This window comes from Chelon labrosus (assembly GCF_963514085.1).
Source record: "Chelon labrosus genome assembly, chromosome: 5".
In the NCBI taxonomy this organism is placed as follows: Eukaryota; Metazoa; Chordata; class Actinopteri; order Mugiliformes; family Mugilidae; genus Chelon; species Chelon labrosus.
The window spans coordinates 19,181,077-19,198,955 of record NC_140341.1 but is presented as its reverse complement, the minus strand read 5'-3'; the positions used below and the strand labels follow the sequence as shown (position 1 = coordinate 19,198,955).

At 43.4% G+C, this 17,879-nt stretch overlaps 1 protein-coding gene across 3 annotated transcripts in view; it reads right to left on the bottom strand.

The window, feature by feature from the left end:
• Positions 1-32: 32 nt before the first annotated feature.
• Positions 33-17,879, bottom strand: part of igf2bp2a (insulin-like growth factor 2 mRNA binding protein 2a) — a 44,730-nt gene continuing 26,883 nt past the window's right edge. The window contains exons 4-16 of one of the 3 annotated variants that reach the window (XM_084544479.1): positions 16,939-16,990; positions 13,954-14,017; positions 13,037-13,327; positions 12,693-12,827; positions 9,973-10,095; positions 8,444-8,579; positions 6,100-6,267; positions 5,501-5,569; positions 4,706-4,828; positions 4,241-4,315; positions 3,907-4,038; positions 3,452-3,565; positions 33-1,479 (exon numbers count right to left, since the gene is read on the bottom strand). In XM_084544479.1, the coding sequence (XP_084400605.1) occupies positions 1,381-1,479; positions 3,452-3,565; positions 3,907-4,038; positions 4,241-4,315; positions 4,706-4,828; positions 5,501-5,569; positions 6,100-6,267; positions 8,444-8,579; positions 9,973-10,095; positions 12,693-12,827; positions 13,037-13,327; positions 13,954-14,017; positions 16,939-16,990 (1,581 nt within the window). In that variant the 3' untranslated portion in view covers positions 33-1,380. The remainder of the gene's footprint in view (positions 1,480-3,451; positions 3,566-3,906; positions 4,039-4,240; positions 4,316-4,705; positions 4,829-5,500; positions 5,570-6,099; positions 6,268-8,443; positions 8,580-9,972; positions 10,096-12,692; positions 12,828-13,036; positions 13,328-13,953; positions 14,018-16,938; positions 16,991-17,879) is intronic. The other 2 variants (XM_084544480.1, XM_084544481.1) reach the window with 2 other exon arrangements.

Below are 17,879 nucleotides of genomic sequence, written 5' to 3'. Positions count from 1 at the left end.
CCTCCAACCCACCCTCTAACCCTAAAACTTTTTCCTCGCTGCCACCTTCCCCGAACCCTGTCCCCTGTTTCTGGGCCCTCGGCTCACATTCTGTGTTGGCCCTTGTGACGCCCTAATAAGGCCGAGCGTGTGGTGGTGCACATTCAAAACGACTGGTTAACTAGCAAAGATGCACCATTTCTTCTTCTTCTTCTTTTTTTTTTTTTTGCTCTGATCGTTGAGGAGAACGTCTTCAGAGACCTCCTTTGATATTTGTTTTCATATCAGGACAACAAGCATGAACATCGTCTACTGTACAGCATGGGAGAGTGACACCAGATCACTGGTAAAGAAAAAACCTGTCTTGGTTTTTAACCTGTCTTGAGCAAAAGTGGCAGTCAGTTCAACCAATGTTAACAAAAGGCTACGAAAAAAAAAGGTGTTTCTCGATAGTTATTTTTTGTCCTTTTTAAAAAAAAAAAAAAAAACACGAGATGAGAGAGAGTGATGAGAAGCAGAAATTAAGCAGGACAGAAAGAAGCGTTAAGAGCGTAGCATCAGATATGAATGGTGAGGGACATTTGAAAGGGACGTTATCCTTTGCGTTGGCACACACACAGGCTTGTTACAAAGACTCAGAACCACTCGCCATGTTTACTTATAGGGGCGTTCTTTTTTGATTTCTGTGGCCTAAAATGGGAACAAACAAGGGAAACCGCTTCATGTGGCTGTCACAGCCCAATCAATCTCTGGAACAAGCAAAAATGTGAAAAACTACACCAAGCTCTACTGTCATTTTGATAGAAAAATAACAGTGCGTACTCTCAGTGTGCATCCATATACTTCTCTACTCTGTATTAATACTGCTAAGGATGTTTAACCTCACAATCTAAATGTCTCAAACGCTTGTGAGAGAAGGTCTCCATTGTCACTCGCTCTCGTTCTAAAGTATCAATCACAATGCCTCGTATGTGTTAATAGAGTTGCTTTATCTGTTTGTTAGGCCTATGTTAGTCCAACTAAAGAGATAACGTTATGCAGGGCCACAGACTATTTCCTGTTTTACCTTTTTTTTAACTGTGAAGACAACAGTTCCCAAATTCTCTGCCATTTCCACCTTTCTTGTAGATATTTTTTTTTCTTTTTTTTGGTCTTTATATTTTATCATATCAGTACGGTTTCTCCCATTCTATCTGCTCTCACAGGGCTGGCAGTGCACACAATGCCCTCAGCCTTTGGCTCTCACTTGTTTCCCCCCTAGCGAAGTTCTTTGGTTTTGATCCCGGTGCTGCTGGTCTGCCCTGCATGTCCCCCTTGGCCTTGGCCTTAGTCTGGGTAGGTCTCTGTCCGTTTGGGAGGGCTACATTCATTGGCTGGTGCCCACCGGAGCCACCTCGCTGGTCACTTGGAGTGTTGCGGTGACACGGCAGCGCCCTGCTGGTGCTTCTGTTCCTGCTGTTTGACCTGCTGAATGATCTCCCGGATCTTCCTCTGTGCAGTCTGTTGGAGAGATCGGACGTTAAACGAGTGACAATACATGACAAGACCACGTCTCAAGTAATTCTTTTCAAACATCCATTTGTTTGCCCTTCTACAAGGTTCCTCTCATCTCACAGTAAATTCATATGCCAAAATTAAGTTATTCCCAACTCAGGTTCAGGAACAAGACCACGCCTCATGTCATTCCATTTCTCACGCTTATCTATAAAGACTTGTCTAACCCGTCTCTCTCTGTTCGACTCAGTTCACACACTGTCACCCTCCCCATCCCTCTCTATTCCTCACTTCCTCTTCCCTCTTTTATTACAGCAAGCAGGGGGACAAGAGGGCAAACCCTCCGGAAACATGCCCCCATTACGTCTCAATCCCTGACGATCATCTTCCATGTCGGCATTCGACCTCAGTCATCCCATCCCTTCAACCCCTCTTATCCCGACGTCAATTTCCCTCGGGTGCTGTCAATAAATACACTTGCTTGCTTCAATTTGCGCGTGGCCTGTGTAAGATGTGAAGAAAGCGTGGATGGATACTCAGCAAGAGGGAATCGTCTGGACTGTGTGTCTTTACTTCTTTTCATTCGTTTTCCTGGATTTTATTCTTGCAATCATCTGTCTGACGACTGTACGTGCTTGTGCCAGTTTGTGTGAACAGTCTAAAACTAATTACAAAAAAACTTCATTTAAATTTCCAAAAATAGAGAGAAAAAAAAAAACAAGCACAAGCTTCACCAGCAGATACCGTTTGTTCTGTTGCCATGGGGATGAATCTGCAAGTTTGCGTCGCTGTTGTGATTTCACACTTTTACACACTTTTACTCGTATTACACATCACATCCATTTCCTTGACAATGAGGCAGACTCCATCTGCTCATAAAGACCATGTCATGTGGTTAAATGTCCAGGAAAACGGCCAGGAAGTGGAGCTTACACCGGCAAGAGCCAGTACACGTACCCAGAATATATTAAAAATAATACAAAATATTTGTGCATTATTTAAATTATCAACTACTTATTCAGCAGACAGAGGGAAGAGATCCTCTGTGACAAATAGTATTTTCCATGGAAACTTTCTGCTGTCTGCATAACACTAACAAGCACCTGTATCATCCTCTCAGTGTACCGACACTTAATGTAGCCGTAACTAGATGCTACATGCTCACACTTGAATGTGTGAGTAAACAAATGCAGACATGATTTTACCAGAAACAGGGTTAAAATGCCTTAAAAGAGTCCGTCATCATCCACAGAGGTGTTTTCTACGTCTGTTGCCTGATTAGAGGACGGAGTGTGTGTTCAGTCTGGGTGTGACTGACATCTCCCTCATCCTCCTCATCATATTCCCACCTTCTTTTACACCTTGTGGTATTATGTGCAGTAATTCAAATCCACCTCCATCCACCTCCAATCTGAGCAAATCAGCCAGATTAACTGAAACTGTTCAATCAATTACCTACTAAATTCTTACCTCACTTGTGTTTTTACTTTCACACTTTTATTTCTATTTCAGTTGATTACTCATATACGGCTACACAGTCACACAACGTTGGTTTCATTTACGAAAGTTGGACCGCCTTTGCACCTACAGTACACTCACACTCTGATTAGAGATCTAATTTCTGCTCGATACAGTGAAGCCAATTACAATGCCAGCTGAAATGAATAATAAATAGAAACCTGGCAGCCAAGACGAGCACTGGCACAGAACGGAAAAACAGAAGCCTGCTGCAGTTGAACAAAGGAAGATAAAGATACTTCGGCATGTTTAGTGAGAACACCACACACAGCTGCTCAAACGAGCACGATGACCGTATTGTCTGTTACTCTGGTTTCACGCATGACACAGATTATTTGCATGTGATCCAACGGTGCCTTTATGAAACTTGTGTTTGTGTCTACAGTTCTTTTAGCAGCCAAAAATGCAGCAATTCTGTATACAGCAGCAAAAAGAATGAGCAAAATAACGACCAACACACCTGGCTGGCAAAGAAATGCCCGCTGATTTTCACAAAGACCTCGTCGTTCTCGTCAGGAGTTTGGTCCCGCGGTACGATGACCTCTGCGCTCGTCAGGTTCTGCAGCTCGTTTACCTGCAACACAGACGCCGGGGGTCACGATCGTGCTTTGAATTTCAGCTCCAGCCTCTCTTACAAAAACTGAGACAGTACTCACGGACGTCAGTCAAAGTATCAAATTATGCTAAACTGAAAAACCGATCGATGAAACCACAAAGTGATATTTGACGTCAGTGGAAGATGACTGACTTGAGCCAAAATGTTCCCATGTAAATATAAACTGTGGCGCATTTCAGTGAAAAGTTGCTAAGGGAAATTTTAGAGAGATTGTTGTTAGGGTGTTTTTTTTCCCCATCCCAAATGAAAAAGCGCATCTGAGGAAATAAAATGTGTGACAAATTGTAGTTTCAACTCACCGTCTTGCCACCTTTACCGATGACCCTGCCAGCTGCAGTTGAGGGAACCTTGATATGCGTCTCCAGTTTGACCTCCTCCTTCGCCGAGAAGAAGTTCTCCTCTTTCAGCTTCCCAAATATCCGACCTTGGGCCTGGAATACAGAGGAGGGTATGAGACAAGGAGAGACTGGGGACAACGGGGACACACAGCGATCCGCTGCTGTTTACCATTAATACAGGGCGCATTAATCATAAATGAAAAAATATTTATGATCTCATTTTATCATCTCAATTCCCACAGTTAAACTTCATTTTTTGTGAACATTCCTGCACACATTCAGTCAGTGTTCATACCTTAAACTGAGCTTCTGGGGTTCCAGTAATGATAACCATCCTCTCGGTGACATCTGGGCTCTCAGCCGGGGCGATCTGCGTGATAGAGACAAATTAAACCACCACCTTTTGGCTTCATTTATTTGATCTGAGTTCATGCAAAGCGTTCAAACGCCACAAAAATATACTAAACATATAAATATAACTCAAAAACGTACATAAATAAACTGGCTTTGATTACATTATCAGAAATGCTCAGCTGACGAGTCATCTCTTTCCACCCTTTTTTTAACCCCGAGTACTTCCTCAGCTGTTGTTGATGAAGTAACACTGACTCAGCCATTACTCACTTCCACCTCAATAACAAACTCCTCAAAGATTGGTGTTAAGCTTTGAAAAATGCAATGCATGTTTAACTTATACTACTAACCATGCAAGCCTTCTCCCTTAGAGCCAAACACACAGCACTGACTCTGTCAAACCCACCTTGATGGAAGCGCCGGCAAAATGGGCGAGCTGTTTGATGTGCTGGCCCTTCTTGCCGATCAGGGCCCCGACTGCCTGAGTTGGAATAAAGAGGTAGACAACCTCCTGTTCTGGAGCCTGTTGCTGAAAAAAAAAAGAGACCACACAGTTGCCAAAATTAAAACTGAACTTGTCAGGTGCTTGAAGAGCAGCCGAAAACGCTGACGCCACATGCGAGGAAAGCTAAATTAAGCTCATCAAGGGTTTTCTCTTTGGGTAAACACCGCCCTCTGTCACAGACTGAATGGAATATTTCCTATTAGGGGTGACGGTTGCCCTATGTTTTTGTTTTGCTTAGCATGGTAACACTCATGTAGTTGAGGTTTATAAAGTGAGTTTTTATGAGCCACGGGATAACTCTGGGCTGAAAAGTCCCCCTTCCAGAAATATTTGTGGTGTTCCGGTGACTGGGCGATGGTGAGAAGGAATGCCAGACTCACTGTCCTACAGACACTGACTGAGGCGTTGTAATGGCCTCTTATTTACATATCCCTCTAAGTCAGACCTCCTTTATCTGGTTTCCCACAGGATTCATGGAAACAGTTTTCCTCTTGTGTATAAATCACCCTTGAAAATCACACAATAAGAAAAAAACTGTTGCATTCTAAGTGTGAGGGTGAAGTGTGAAAACATGCTTTTAACTGCTCTCAACGATTAAAACAATTACGTAGTAGCACAAAAGAAATAAGAAATGAGATGGAAAGTCTCTGATCACCAAGGCAACACTGGCTGTAGTGGAGATTTGAGGGAACATACTGAGTGCTGGTGGGGGATGGCACTTGCTGGAGGAACCCCGTACAGGCCACTGAGATGTGAAGAGTGACTCTGAAAGTGAAGTGACAAGCAAGGCCGATCAGATGGCACGTAAACACACATACGTTGAAACACACATGCACGCGCGCCACTCTTACTGAGGGGAATTTCGGGGCATAAACGCTGAGTGAATCACACTTTCTTGACGGCGAGGCACGCGAATGCATTCTCACACGCTGTCTCACACCACTCTGGCTCGCCCTCGTCAGGCAATGAGTGGAGACTTTGTTTTACAGACAAACTGACTCATCTCTGGAGACGATGGGGGAATTCTGCTAGTTTCAAACTGTGCGCGGCATCATGCAGGAAGACCTGAGTCAACGCTGTATTGTTTTTTATCAAAACGCTCTTCAGGGGAAACCTGGTTTACAGTGTGGTAGGAAAACTAAACAATTCCTGCAGCTGAGCAGGTAAAACCAACAGCGGTGCGGTTATCTTAAAAGAAGCGTTTAAAAAAAAAACAAAAAAACATATTTCTGGTTCTTGTATGACTGTGTGCTGTCAGTTAGTATGTGTAAAAAAAAAAAAAAAAGTCTACTCACTAAGAATGGGTTGTATCCTGCCGGTGGCACAGGCGGCACTGCACCGCGTGGTCCAGCAGCAGGGGGCAGCACCGGCAGACCAGAGGAGAAGATCCCCAGAGCGTTCAGGTTCAAACCTGGGATCAGGTTGGCCTGTTGCTGTGCAGGAGAGGCATAGGCAGAATTCAACTACAAGAAGAGCCCCAAGAAAGAAGATGACAGATTAGAATTAAAGTCTTTTTTTTGTTGTTGTTGTTTTTCATTTAAACTTGCTATTAAAAGAAGATCAGATTTCACCCTGGATTTTGCATTTCCAACCATTCAAATGTTTTGTTTCCTGCTGCAAGAGGTTAGAGTAAAAGATAATCTCCCTGCAGTGAGCACAACTAAAAAAATAGTACAGCTTATAAGCGAAGGAAAGCTGAGGACAAAACACACTCAAAATAAGTGTGTTTCTTTAACACACACTAGATGTAAGGACTATATTCCTGTGTTAAAATGGTTACAGTGGCAAGCTGATAAATTCCTCCATACATTGCTACAATAACATATGTATAAGGGTCCTTTAACTGATGCTCACTCTTATGCAGACAGGTTGTTTCCTTTTTTTCTAAAATGCGTCACGCTACTTTTAAGGATCACTGCATAGCTCATAATTTTTTAAATAAATGTACAAAAGTTCTTTTGTGATTTATGGTTATTTGATTTTTTTTACATCACAAAACACTGCTTTAACAGGGGTATACAGATCTATTACATCCACTGTATCTTTTATTGAATACCGCTTACTACAGCACTTAGAATCTATTTCCTGACTCACACCTCATTCATCATCGTTCAAGATCCTGAAAAATGTCAAGTGTGGAGCTGAGGCCAGCAGCCTGCAACAGTTACAGTGACGGAGGAATTGTTTAAACCACTTATCAGCCAGCAATACGAAATCTACTCAGACTCTAGTTTCCAAAATATACTTTGCTGCTTTGCTTTATTATTGATGAATATGCTGTATTCCTGTTTGATGTGATATTATCCATATGCTTAAATATAGTCTGGGGAATGGTAACGGCCGTTTTTTACTTTTTCATGTCCCAAATACAAAATCGATTTATAATGTACACCTTTTTGCAGGTTTTTAATAATACATAAAAGTTAGAATAGTTAAAATACATGTCAGCTGCAGTCCTCTTTTGTGAGGGTTGGTCCATCACTCTGTTTGGCTTTTATTTGTGGATTCTGTCACTCTTTAATAGATACATACATTTAAAAATAAATTTAAGTTTTTGCTTTATGAGTTTAAACTTCCACAACTTCCCACGCAAAAAAAACACACACATTTAAAAAGAAGCTGAGCTATCTTTAAAAACTGGATTGTCACAGTGACTAAAATAGGGCTGTTTTATTTAGCTCATGAAAAGCGGTTGTTTTGGGACGTACGTGGACTATTTGCTGTTGCAATGCCGTGACGGGACTATTCTCCCCTCGCAGTCAAGTCAGCTATTCTGGTTTCAGGGTGATGACAAGACACGCGGTCTACTTTTATTTTGTCCTTCTACTAAAGCTTTTGTGTAATATCCACAGTGTCACGCTAGATGGCCCTAACCGCTTACTGTAGAGGCGAGGATAAAGCCGACAGGTGCCAGGACTCCTCATACCAGCCAGGACAATTGAACAGCATGCTGAGTGATGATTATTTCTGAGCAAATATTTGGGCAATCGACATAAAGCTAAAACTAATGAATGTGCTGAAGTGAAAGTGGCGCAGAAAAGCAGATACTGCAGCACTAATTCTGCATCGATTATGAAGAGCATCACCAGCGTTAATAAGGTCCCTGTATAAGTTTCCGTCTTTGTATTTCTGTACTGCAGTCAAGAGCGTGCAGTTTGTGTTATCGCCATTATCTGTCTGCCTCTGAGGTTGACCTCTCTGGTTGCGGCTCTGGTGATGTCACCAGGTCGGTGTGAAAGAGGAGCCGGGTGAGAGAGCGGCCTACAGATATCAGATGGATGCTGGGAAACGCAGTGTGTTACAGCAGGAACACAGACACACACAGCGGGGAAGTGAGCGTGAGTCAGAGGCTCTGTAAAAGAGGTCGACACACACACACGCACGTACATAGGCGCTCAAACACTCGACTCACTGATGAGCTATTCAGCGATCGTTTACTGTTATCCATTTACCAAGCCGGTATTACTAATGCTGGTGGTAACATGTAGTGAATGGGAAGGCAATATTATCCTGCTGTATATCATCACTCCTCTCCGTTGTTCACCTGTCAGTCTGTGTGAGTCAACGTATGATCAACACCACACACAGACACACACACAAACAATCAAGAGGCCCGCATATGGGAGCTGGGAAGCTTACGTTTATAGCAGCAATATCGTTCTCGTAGGCTTCCCTCAGTTTCTTCATGATCTCCACCTCAGCTTTACAACACGCCTCCAAGCTGCCCTTCACCGTGATGGTCCTCTCAGGGTTGTAAATGGTTAAGTCTTGTAACCTGCAAGGGAGATCGGGCACAAATAAGCACAGTGCATGCGTGCACAAATGCAGAAAATGGACACAGTCATATTCTGCTCACATATTCTCCCAGTAGGCTAAACTCACAAGACACAGACTGAAATAAGAGAAATGAGGCAGCGGAGACAGAGATAGTTCCCAGGAAACTACACTTCCCATAATGCAACTCAACAGTCAACTTGTGCATGTTCACGTCATTGCACAATTTCTTCACACATTGTTTGAGTGCTATTCTTAGAGATACAGTGCTCTGACAATATCACAGTATATACATTTTGGTTTTATTTACATTGCTCAACAGACGTCTGTGTTTGGTTAGTTTTCAGGAATTTGCTCGTTACTGGCACCAAGTCAGAGATATCGGAGCTTTCGCAGTGCTATTCTGATGATTTGTAGTCCTCGGGCACTCACTTAGACCGCCCCTGGTGGCGTTATAAGAATAGTGAAGACACAGAAGAAATTTTCCAACTCTCTTCACGGGCTGAGTGCACAAAATTGTTGGAGCGCACCTTTAAACAACTAGCTCAGGATGGGAATAGCAGCGCATGGGCATGAGTGTACAGATGAAGGCAGTTAGAGTTATCTTTTAATTTTGTGCCACAGCCAAATCATGACTAAGTCTTGCAGCATTTCATAATTAACCTCAGTTAGATAAAAAAAACTAATAAAGTTTAACGCCTGGGGTAAAAAACGCTAAATCTTTTGTACGTTGTTACATTTTTCCGCATGTCAGCAGCTTTGATGCTCACTTGAATCAAGTTTTTTGTGCTGAACTTTACAAGGGAATTATGCATTAGGCGACCAGTGCAGGGCACCACAGAGAAAATACTACTCCGAAAAATCACCTGACTCAAAGAAGTGATCGCTCCATTAACTGGTTAGCCTGGATGTAATACAAACGTTAACACCTTTGGGCTTTTGAACCAGATTCACAAAAAGGACTTTCCGAAATAATTTTGCAGAACCACGAGTTTCTCAATGTTCGCGTCTCTTAAAAGTACCCTCCTCTCCTTCCTTTTCTTCACTTGTCTGTCCCTTTCTCATGGCTCATTACGTCCTCCCAAAGATAGAGCAATTCATTAGCCCCAAATGAACGAAGGCTGCTGAGCACAGTCCGTTAAATGGGGTGTAATCACCACCTCACTAATATCATGTTCTGAAGTGAAGGAGCGGTAATCAACTCTTCACGTTTCTTCTGTAACAACTCAGTTAAGGGAAGGCACATGCTGAGAGGTTAATGAGCAGGCGAGGAGGGAAGGTGCCGATACAAGAAGCTGAAATGAATCCGAGTGAAAATCTTTTTGTTCTGCTGTTCCTCAATAACAGTAGGACAAGCGGACGCTGCGTTGCTTAGGAGCAGCGTGGCGACTTACGAGGAGATGGTTATCTTGGTCCCTGTCTCCTCCTCGATCTTCTTCAGGTTGCGGCCTTCTTTCCCGATCAGCCGACCCACGAGGCTGTTGTGGGCAAGGATTTTCAGAGGGATTTCCTCTGTCCTGCACACACAATGAACACGCACAGGTTAGATGTGATGTGAGGAATGTCATAGTGTGATGGGGACGAGCAGGAATGTGGATAGCTGCCCAGCATAGCGTGCTGCTGTAAGCATAGGGAACAATGTTAAGACACAATTATTTCTTTTAGTGTACAATTGTATGATTCGCCCCTTTAGGTTTTACAGATCTTCACAAAGAAATGCAGATTTTTACAAGAAGCAGATCAGCTTTAACCTGTTTTGATGCTGATTTTGTGTCCTTGTACGGCCACAAAGAAGTTCATGTTCTACTCCAGTTTACAATAAATAAACGCTGTTGTGCGTCACATAATATGCTACTAGCTGACAAAAGGTGAAAAGAAAAAGATCATGAAAACTGAAATGATCTGTTGTTTATGTGTCAGCATCCCTTGAGGCAAGTGAAACTAAAGAAATCATTTTCTCGTGGCTTATCGCAATGTCAGAAATTGCTGGATCATTTTGGTTCCTAGTAACATCTTCCTAGGATGTTTTCTCGTGAGAATCATGGAAACTGACAGTAAAAGAGTGTAAAACCGTGCTCTCTTTAAGCTAATTAATAATTAACTGCTAAACCAACACAATGGCCAACACATACGAAGGTTAAAGTCAGATGAAGGAATGAGTTTTCTAAGACAAATCGCTCTTGTAAAAACACATCAGTGCATATGAAAGTACTGTTTGGCCCTGAACCGTGACATGACATCCTGTTAATCTAGATGCTAGACGCTCTCGCTGCTGAATTTGGTTGATTCAAAAATATTCAGGAGGAAAGCAGATTGTGAAAGCGGTGTAATTTGGGCGAAATGGAGAGTGAGTCCCATTTTCTTTTGTACAGTACAAATTATGGTGATTTAACAGTGCTCATTTTCCATGGCTTTGACAAAAGCCTGAAACATTTTGGAGCATAGACGGATTAAAAAATTGCAGTGCTTGTGCAATTTTCAAATTCAAGTCTCAAACTCGAGGAAGAGGAGGCAATTTACTAATTTGAGACAGTTTGGCTGTAGACGGGCAAGTTATAAATGATAAATAATTAGCTGAGATAAATGGATGATTCCCTCTGCTTCTAAACTCAATACATAAATACATAAACCAACGTTATGTTGCTAATGTGTGGCGTTGGTATGATAATGGGTGTCATCTTTATATAATCTATATTTCGGCTTTGTGAGGAAATTGTAGGGTGTGAATGTGGATTAGAGTTGTGGTAGAGGATAGCCAGATGCTGGGGGTTTCTTTTGGGCTGGGTCACAGGCTTGTGGTTGTGTGGGTCTGTGTGTGGAGGGGAGGGGGCGTCAGGTCGGGACATGCTATAATCTGTAAGTATATATCTTCTACGCTGTAGGGTGAAATTAGTTTGGCGAGAGCTCCGGGGCGAGTGAGGGGAGATGGCGGTGTTGCAGGTTTAGAGGCCAAGCTAAGTGGTTTGGGTTTCACTAGATGCAGAGTGGCTAAAATTACATGGTGTGGGCCCGGCCGAGGTGACAGGTTCCTTTCTGCAGGTGTGGCACCCAGGCAGGGCAGGGTGGTGTTATTAAGTCAGCAGCCGGTAGAGGCGTGGACGTTATTGTGACTTTTCAGAGCAAAATTACTGTTACAGTACAGTATTCATAAATTCATTTGGCTGCACACTGGAGGAAACGCATTTCATTCAAAACTGGCCTATTTTCCTAAAATCGTTTCTTCCTGAGAAATTAATGAGAAAATTGTTAGCAATTTTATGTCAGTACAGTAATTATGAAGCTACTGTCTGAAGCCCGTTAGCCTAGCATAGCATAAAGGCAACAAATACAGGAGAAAGGGTATGTTAACACAGTCCATTGGCAATAACATCCACCTACTGTACCAGCATCAGCATAGCTCACTTATTATTCTATATCTCCATGTGAATAAAACAGTATATATATTATATTGTTCCCCCTTTTACAGTCTTTAAATATATTTTCCAAAACGAGCCCGAATGTCGTCATGTGGCCGTGATATTTTAAGATGTCAAGACAGACAGGAAACAAAGTGTATTCTCATGACAGGAAGAGGTTACAAAAGAATATTTTAAAGTTGCTCATGTATGCCACTGAGCTTTAGTCATCAAACAGCAGGAAATATTTTCTGGTCGAATAAGAGGCGCGTAATAAATTAAATAAATAACTTTTGACAATAATAATTTAACTGCAATGTTAATTACAGTACATCACCACAGGTAAATTTAACGGCTCTGCAGCATTTTTATATTCAAGTGCAGTTATCTTCTTCTGAGTCCGGCTCGAAGAGTTTAAAAGGAGCAGTGTCTTGTGAAAAGTGTCAAGCTCAATTAGGCATGTTGGCCTCGTTTCTTAAATGCTAAGCTGCGGTCACGTGTTAGCCTATGTGAGTGTGCACTGTGTTTACTGTGTTAGTGGTCCAAGCAAGAGAATGCACAGTGAGATTAAAAGGTGTGCAGGCAGGTTAAAGGATAAGATTACAGCCCTGCAGACATTATGGCTAATCCCTCAGAGGGATTGTATACATGCCCCACATGATCACTTTTGAGCATGCACATGTTTAGGAATGTCTGTGCATGTTGCGGTGCAGACTCACGTCTTGGTCTCGTTGGCCTCCTTCTGCATAATGTCCAGGATCATGTGACAGGCAGAGGAGCAGCCCTCGGGTGTTGAGTGGATGGTGATGGGCTTTTCTGTTGCACCTGCGTTTTCCTTCCGATGAATGTCCACCCTGAGAGAAGGAGAATACGGATACGGTTGCGGTGCATATTAAATAAAAAATTTAGACAAAAAGCGACTTAGGAAACAAAAGAACACAGAAAATGAACAAACTATTTTTGTCTTGCATCATATTTCAGACAACTCGCCTTCGCAAAAGTGCATCTTAAAGTCAAGACCATGAGTAACAACAAAACAAATTATCCAGGTGCTGTAGCTTACTTGGCCTGTGACACTTTGGTGACATTCTTGATAGTGAGGCCTTCCTTGCCGATGATGGCTCCCACAAACTGAGTAGGCACAAGTATGCGCAGCGGGAAGTCGTGCTGTCTGGGGCGCGGAGAACCGAAACCTCCCGACGGCCCGGGCTGAGAGGCGCCCTGGTCCCGGGAAGACCGACCCCCGCGCCGCGTGCGGGGAGCCTGGACGGCTGGAGCTGCATCCATGTCCATGATATATGACACCTTGAAGGAGTAGTCGTCGCACTGGTGTCCCGTCAACTTCTCAATGGCTCTGCGCGATGAAAGAGGCGGAGGAAGAGTCAGGAGGAGAGATAAAAAAAAGGACACATGGATGCGGAGATGTCAGTATACAAGTTCTGTGATATATTTTAAGCAGTTATTTGCACTATTAAACTTAAAACACTGATTAACTTCTTGAGCATCTGATATACTTGCTGTTAAATACTTGTTTGTTACATGTGATGGTTACCTCATCTATCGTACACCGTGTCAGCATTTTACCACATAAACTGACAGGGATCTCTGAATGCCAGGATTAGCCGAGAAAAAACCTGTCTCCGCACTAAATATGCACATTTTAACACAGCTCACAAGTCATTTTCTTACTACACACATACTTCTCTCACTTTGCTACATGATGCAAAATGTTGACATTTACAATGAGCGATCATAAAGCACCATCATTATCACCTATCATTTAAAATTTGAATGCCATCATCTTCAAATTAAAACTGCCTCCTCGAGCGTCGCTGTGTTTAGATTTGCTTACGTTAAAATCAGAAGCTTTCAAGGACATAAGCAAATACGTAAACAATACAGCTCCTAGTTGGTGCAAGCATATCATGAGTCTTACTCTCGGTGCTTGGCTGCATCAGTGTCATTATATGTGCTGCTTACACTTTAGCTTCCTCCTTGGTTGCGTATGTAACGTTCACCACTGCTGTTTCTGTATCAGTGTTCACTGTGGATGAGGACAGAGAGAGCAAAGGGGGGGGGGGGGGGGTTAGGGGAGAGAGAGATAGAGAACATGAGATAGAGTAAACAAAGGTTCGGCCACATTTACACATGCACATATCAGGCTTTTTGTTGTTGCCGTAGGTGAGTCAGACTCGTGTCCAGGTTCCCGTGGTGACCCGGAGAGGCACTTGTCTGTGTGAATCCATTACAGCCATCACTGCACTGGCTTCCCTCCAGACCCCGCTGCTTCCTCTACAGACAGGAGCTGTTAACACAATAACCTCTCTGCCACTTGCACAATAACGGATTTAAGTTTAACATGACAGCCTAAACAAAGCAGGTAATCTCTCATAGAGAGCATTGTAGAGCGCCGCCCGGGCACACCTTGGAAAGATTTATGGTCCTGTTCTGCTCAGTGAAGAAAGAACAGCACGGAGGGCTGGACTGCTGCAGGGATCACGCATTCTTAAAATACTGAACAATGATGTGATTCTGACTGAAGTGTTCTTTGCATAACACATGTGATAACAATACAAACTGTCTGCCATTAATTGATTCATTACTTAGCTGATCCAGCCATGTTGACACTGGGTTGATCATTTTAGTCATATATCAAGCACAAAATGCTAAACTTTCCCTAAGTTTAGATCAATTACTGGAAGAATTTCAGTTCAAATCAATCAAGTCTGTCCTATGGGTGCCACAGTGGTGTGGTGGTTAGCACGGATGGCTCACAGCAATGATCATCGCATGTTCTCCCTGTGTCTGCGTGGGTTCTCTCCGGGTACTCCTGCTTCCTTCCACCGTCCAAAGACATGCTCATTAGGTTAATTGGTGATTCTAAATTGGCCGTGGGTGTGAGTGTGAATGATTGTCTGTCTCTCTGTGTTAGCCCTGCAATAGACCGGCGACCTGTCCAGGGTGTACCCTGCCTCTCGCCCAATGACAGCTGGGATAGACTTCGGCCCCCTGTGACCCTCCAGAGGACAAGCAGTTACAGAAAATGCATGAATGAATGAAGTCTGTCCAACAACCCCCCGCCCTCAATTTTCTTTTGCAGCAGCAGCAGCAGCAGAAATGGACTCTGAAGTCTCTCCATTGGAAACTGATTATGCTCCAGTTAAGGTTTACTGGAATGGTGTGGGCAGGCTTTATGAGATGATGGCTAACAGAGTAACAGCGACGCAGTCATACACGCCATTTGTTTACAATAAAATTGCTTTGACTGGTTGTAGGACTATCCAATTGCATGCAGATGTATCCTTTTCTCAGTATCAGTTAAAACACGCCCCATAGTGAAATCCAAATGGCAATAAAATCTAGCAAATTAAATAACTGACTGTTGCATTCCCTGTCATATTAAATGTTTTACATAAATTGTTAATTCTTTTTAGCACTAACAGTGAGAATAAAAGAACAAGGCTTTGCAAAGGCATTGTGTTTCATTTTCTTCTCTAAGAAGAGGCAACTTGGGTCTCTGCTCAAAGCTCTGTAATTGTGAGCGCTATTGCCAAACATTATAGCAAAGATGGATACTCATGATGCTTGATACCAAACACCCATTAAAATTGAACTAACCACAAAAAGAAAATAATCTATCGCTCAGTCAGGAGATGCACGGTGCTGTGCATGGTCAATATCAAAGAAGTAATGTTTTACAAGTGTTTCCTTGTAGTTGTGTCAGAAGTAAACACGGGCATCCGTACGTAAAAAATCAAAACTTCCAAACCGGCTGGTGGGCAGCAGACAGCCGGTTTGGAAGGGTTAAATCCAGTGAGAGTGCCCAGCTGGCTTAGAGAGGGTGAATGGGCAGAGCCTGGCCCGGTGCCTGACACCGGCGCTGACAGCCAGCTCTGCCCCGCCCCACCCCAGCCCTGCCCTGCCACCAGCAGCCTGCACCATACCACACAAGAACATGGGACTTCTCCAAAAGCTCACCCCTGTAACCAGAGCACACGGAGCCAGGCGGAGAAAAGCGGCAGGAGGCGGGCAGACAGGAAGTCGGGTAGAGGCCACAAACTAAGAGCGGACAGATACACAAGCGAGCGGGCTCTATTGATCGCTCACTGTAACTAGCGGCGTTTGACGGGCCAGGCTGAGGAATAAAGAAAGAAGAGGAGGAGGAAACGCTGGAGTCTGGTACAGAATGAAGCAGGCTGTTTTACGGCAGCGTCTGGGAAACTCTGAGTGGAGTAATTTCTCTGCTGGGTTCTCTTTTAGCACCTGTCATGACAACAGTGGGTGGTAGTTGGTCTTGGCTCATAGAGATGCACCGGGAGTGTGTGTGTGTGTGTGTCAAGATTTGTCCATGTGTGTCTTTGTGGGAGTTTGTTTCTCCCCGTGCACGTCTCTGCAACTCGTATGTGTAGACAGGAAGAAGTCTGTATGGATGGCTCTAGTGCCGACTACCCCACACACACACACACACACTTCCATCAGACAGTGCAAAAGCCTCACCACAGGCGCCTACAGTGTCCTCCCCCATCACCACCATGCACCTCCCCGAAAGAGACGCAACACGTAAACACATACAGGCATAAACACACAAGCGGACACATTACTTCTGGACGCCTGCCATGTCTGCCCACTTCAATCCATACGCTGAGGCCAAGGGGACCCGTGGCAGAGCACACAGTGCTCATTATAGAGGCTGCATGTACTTCAAACGCTCGACTCCCCAGGTCCAACTTATAAGACGCACGCATGCACGCAGACAGACAAGATGATAAAGGCTGATTCACATGCAGAGATGGGTTATGTTTAGACGATTTGTGTGTGGGACGATGGAAGCGAAGTCACACAGGGAGACTTGACTCACTGGGAGGTCTCTGTGTGTGCGTTGCTAAATAGACACATGTGCATTTAACAGTCGGAGCCAGATGAAGATGACATGCGCAACAAACAGGGAGGAGAACAGTTCAGTACCTTGTTCCACGCTTTCTACAGTACCATACTGAGCAAGAAGTCCGTCCAAAACCTGAAGGAGAAACGAGAGTGTAGATTAGTGACAGGCCACGTATGGGCAAATATCTGAATTTCACAAAAGCAGAACTTCAAAATCTCACTGATCTTTGTTACAGATCTTTTTCACAGTGTACATTGTGATTTGTCACAGCAGAGAAAGCACAGGTGTACTAATGACAGCTGCATTCCACTTAGGGGAGGTCCTGCTCCTGTGCATGCTCTGCCAACATAAACGCTCACTAGTACCATTGGAACTGTGCCATCGCTGATTACAAGCGTGCTTTCTATTCTGTCAAAATGTCTGCCTGAAACAGATTCATAAGGAAAATGAATATCTCCTAATAATATCTGGAAATTTGGTTGATAGAAACTGCCGACAGACTAACGACAGTCACACGGCAGTCGCCACTACAGACCAGCCCGTAAATAGTAGGACAAGAAAAACTGAACGGCATTTGAGATCACAGCCAAACGCTGGAGAGAGTGCTGGTGTGTCATATCATTGATATCATGAGCTGCAGTCACGCAATATCGACGGAACAGGAAGAACAAGAAATACTTCCATTACTCAGGAATGCTCGTGCTTTATTAGACTTGATACCTCACATGCTATATTTGCAGCAGAACAGAATAAATTTGCAATCATCATAATCATTTTTTTGTGTTAAAAGCTGGTACAAATGGTGCATAGCTTCGTTTTAATTAGCAGAATTCAACAGAATTAAGATGATGTTTGAAACAATAAAATTAACAATGGTGTCAATGTAGCTTAAAGAAGATAGAGAGGAGAATACCTGGCTCTTCTATTGGGCAAAGGGGGACAATATTTAAGAGGGAAATTGCGCCATAAATTACATGAATGATGTTTGTCAATGTGTAAGATAAGCTGAAAAATTAATATT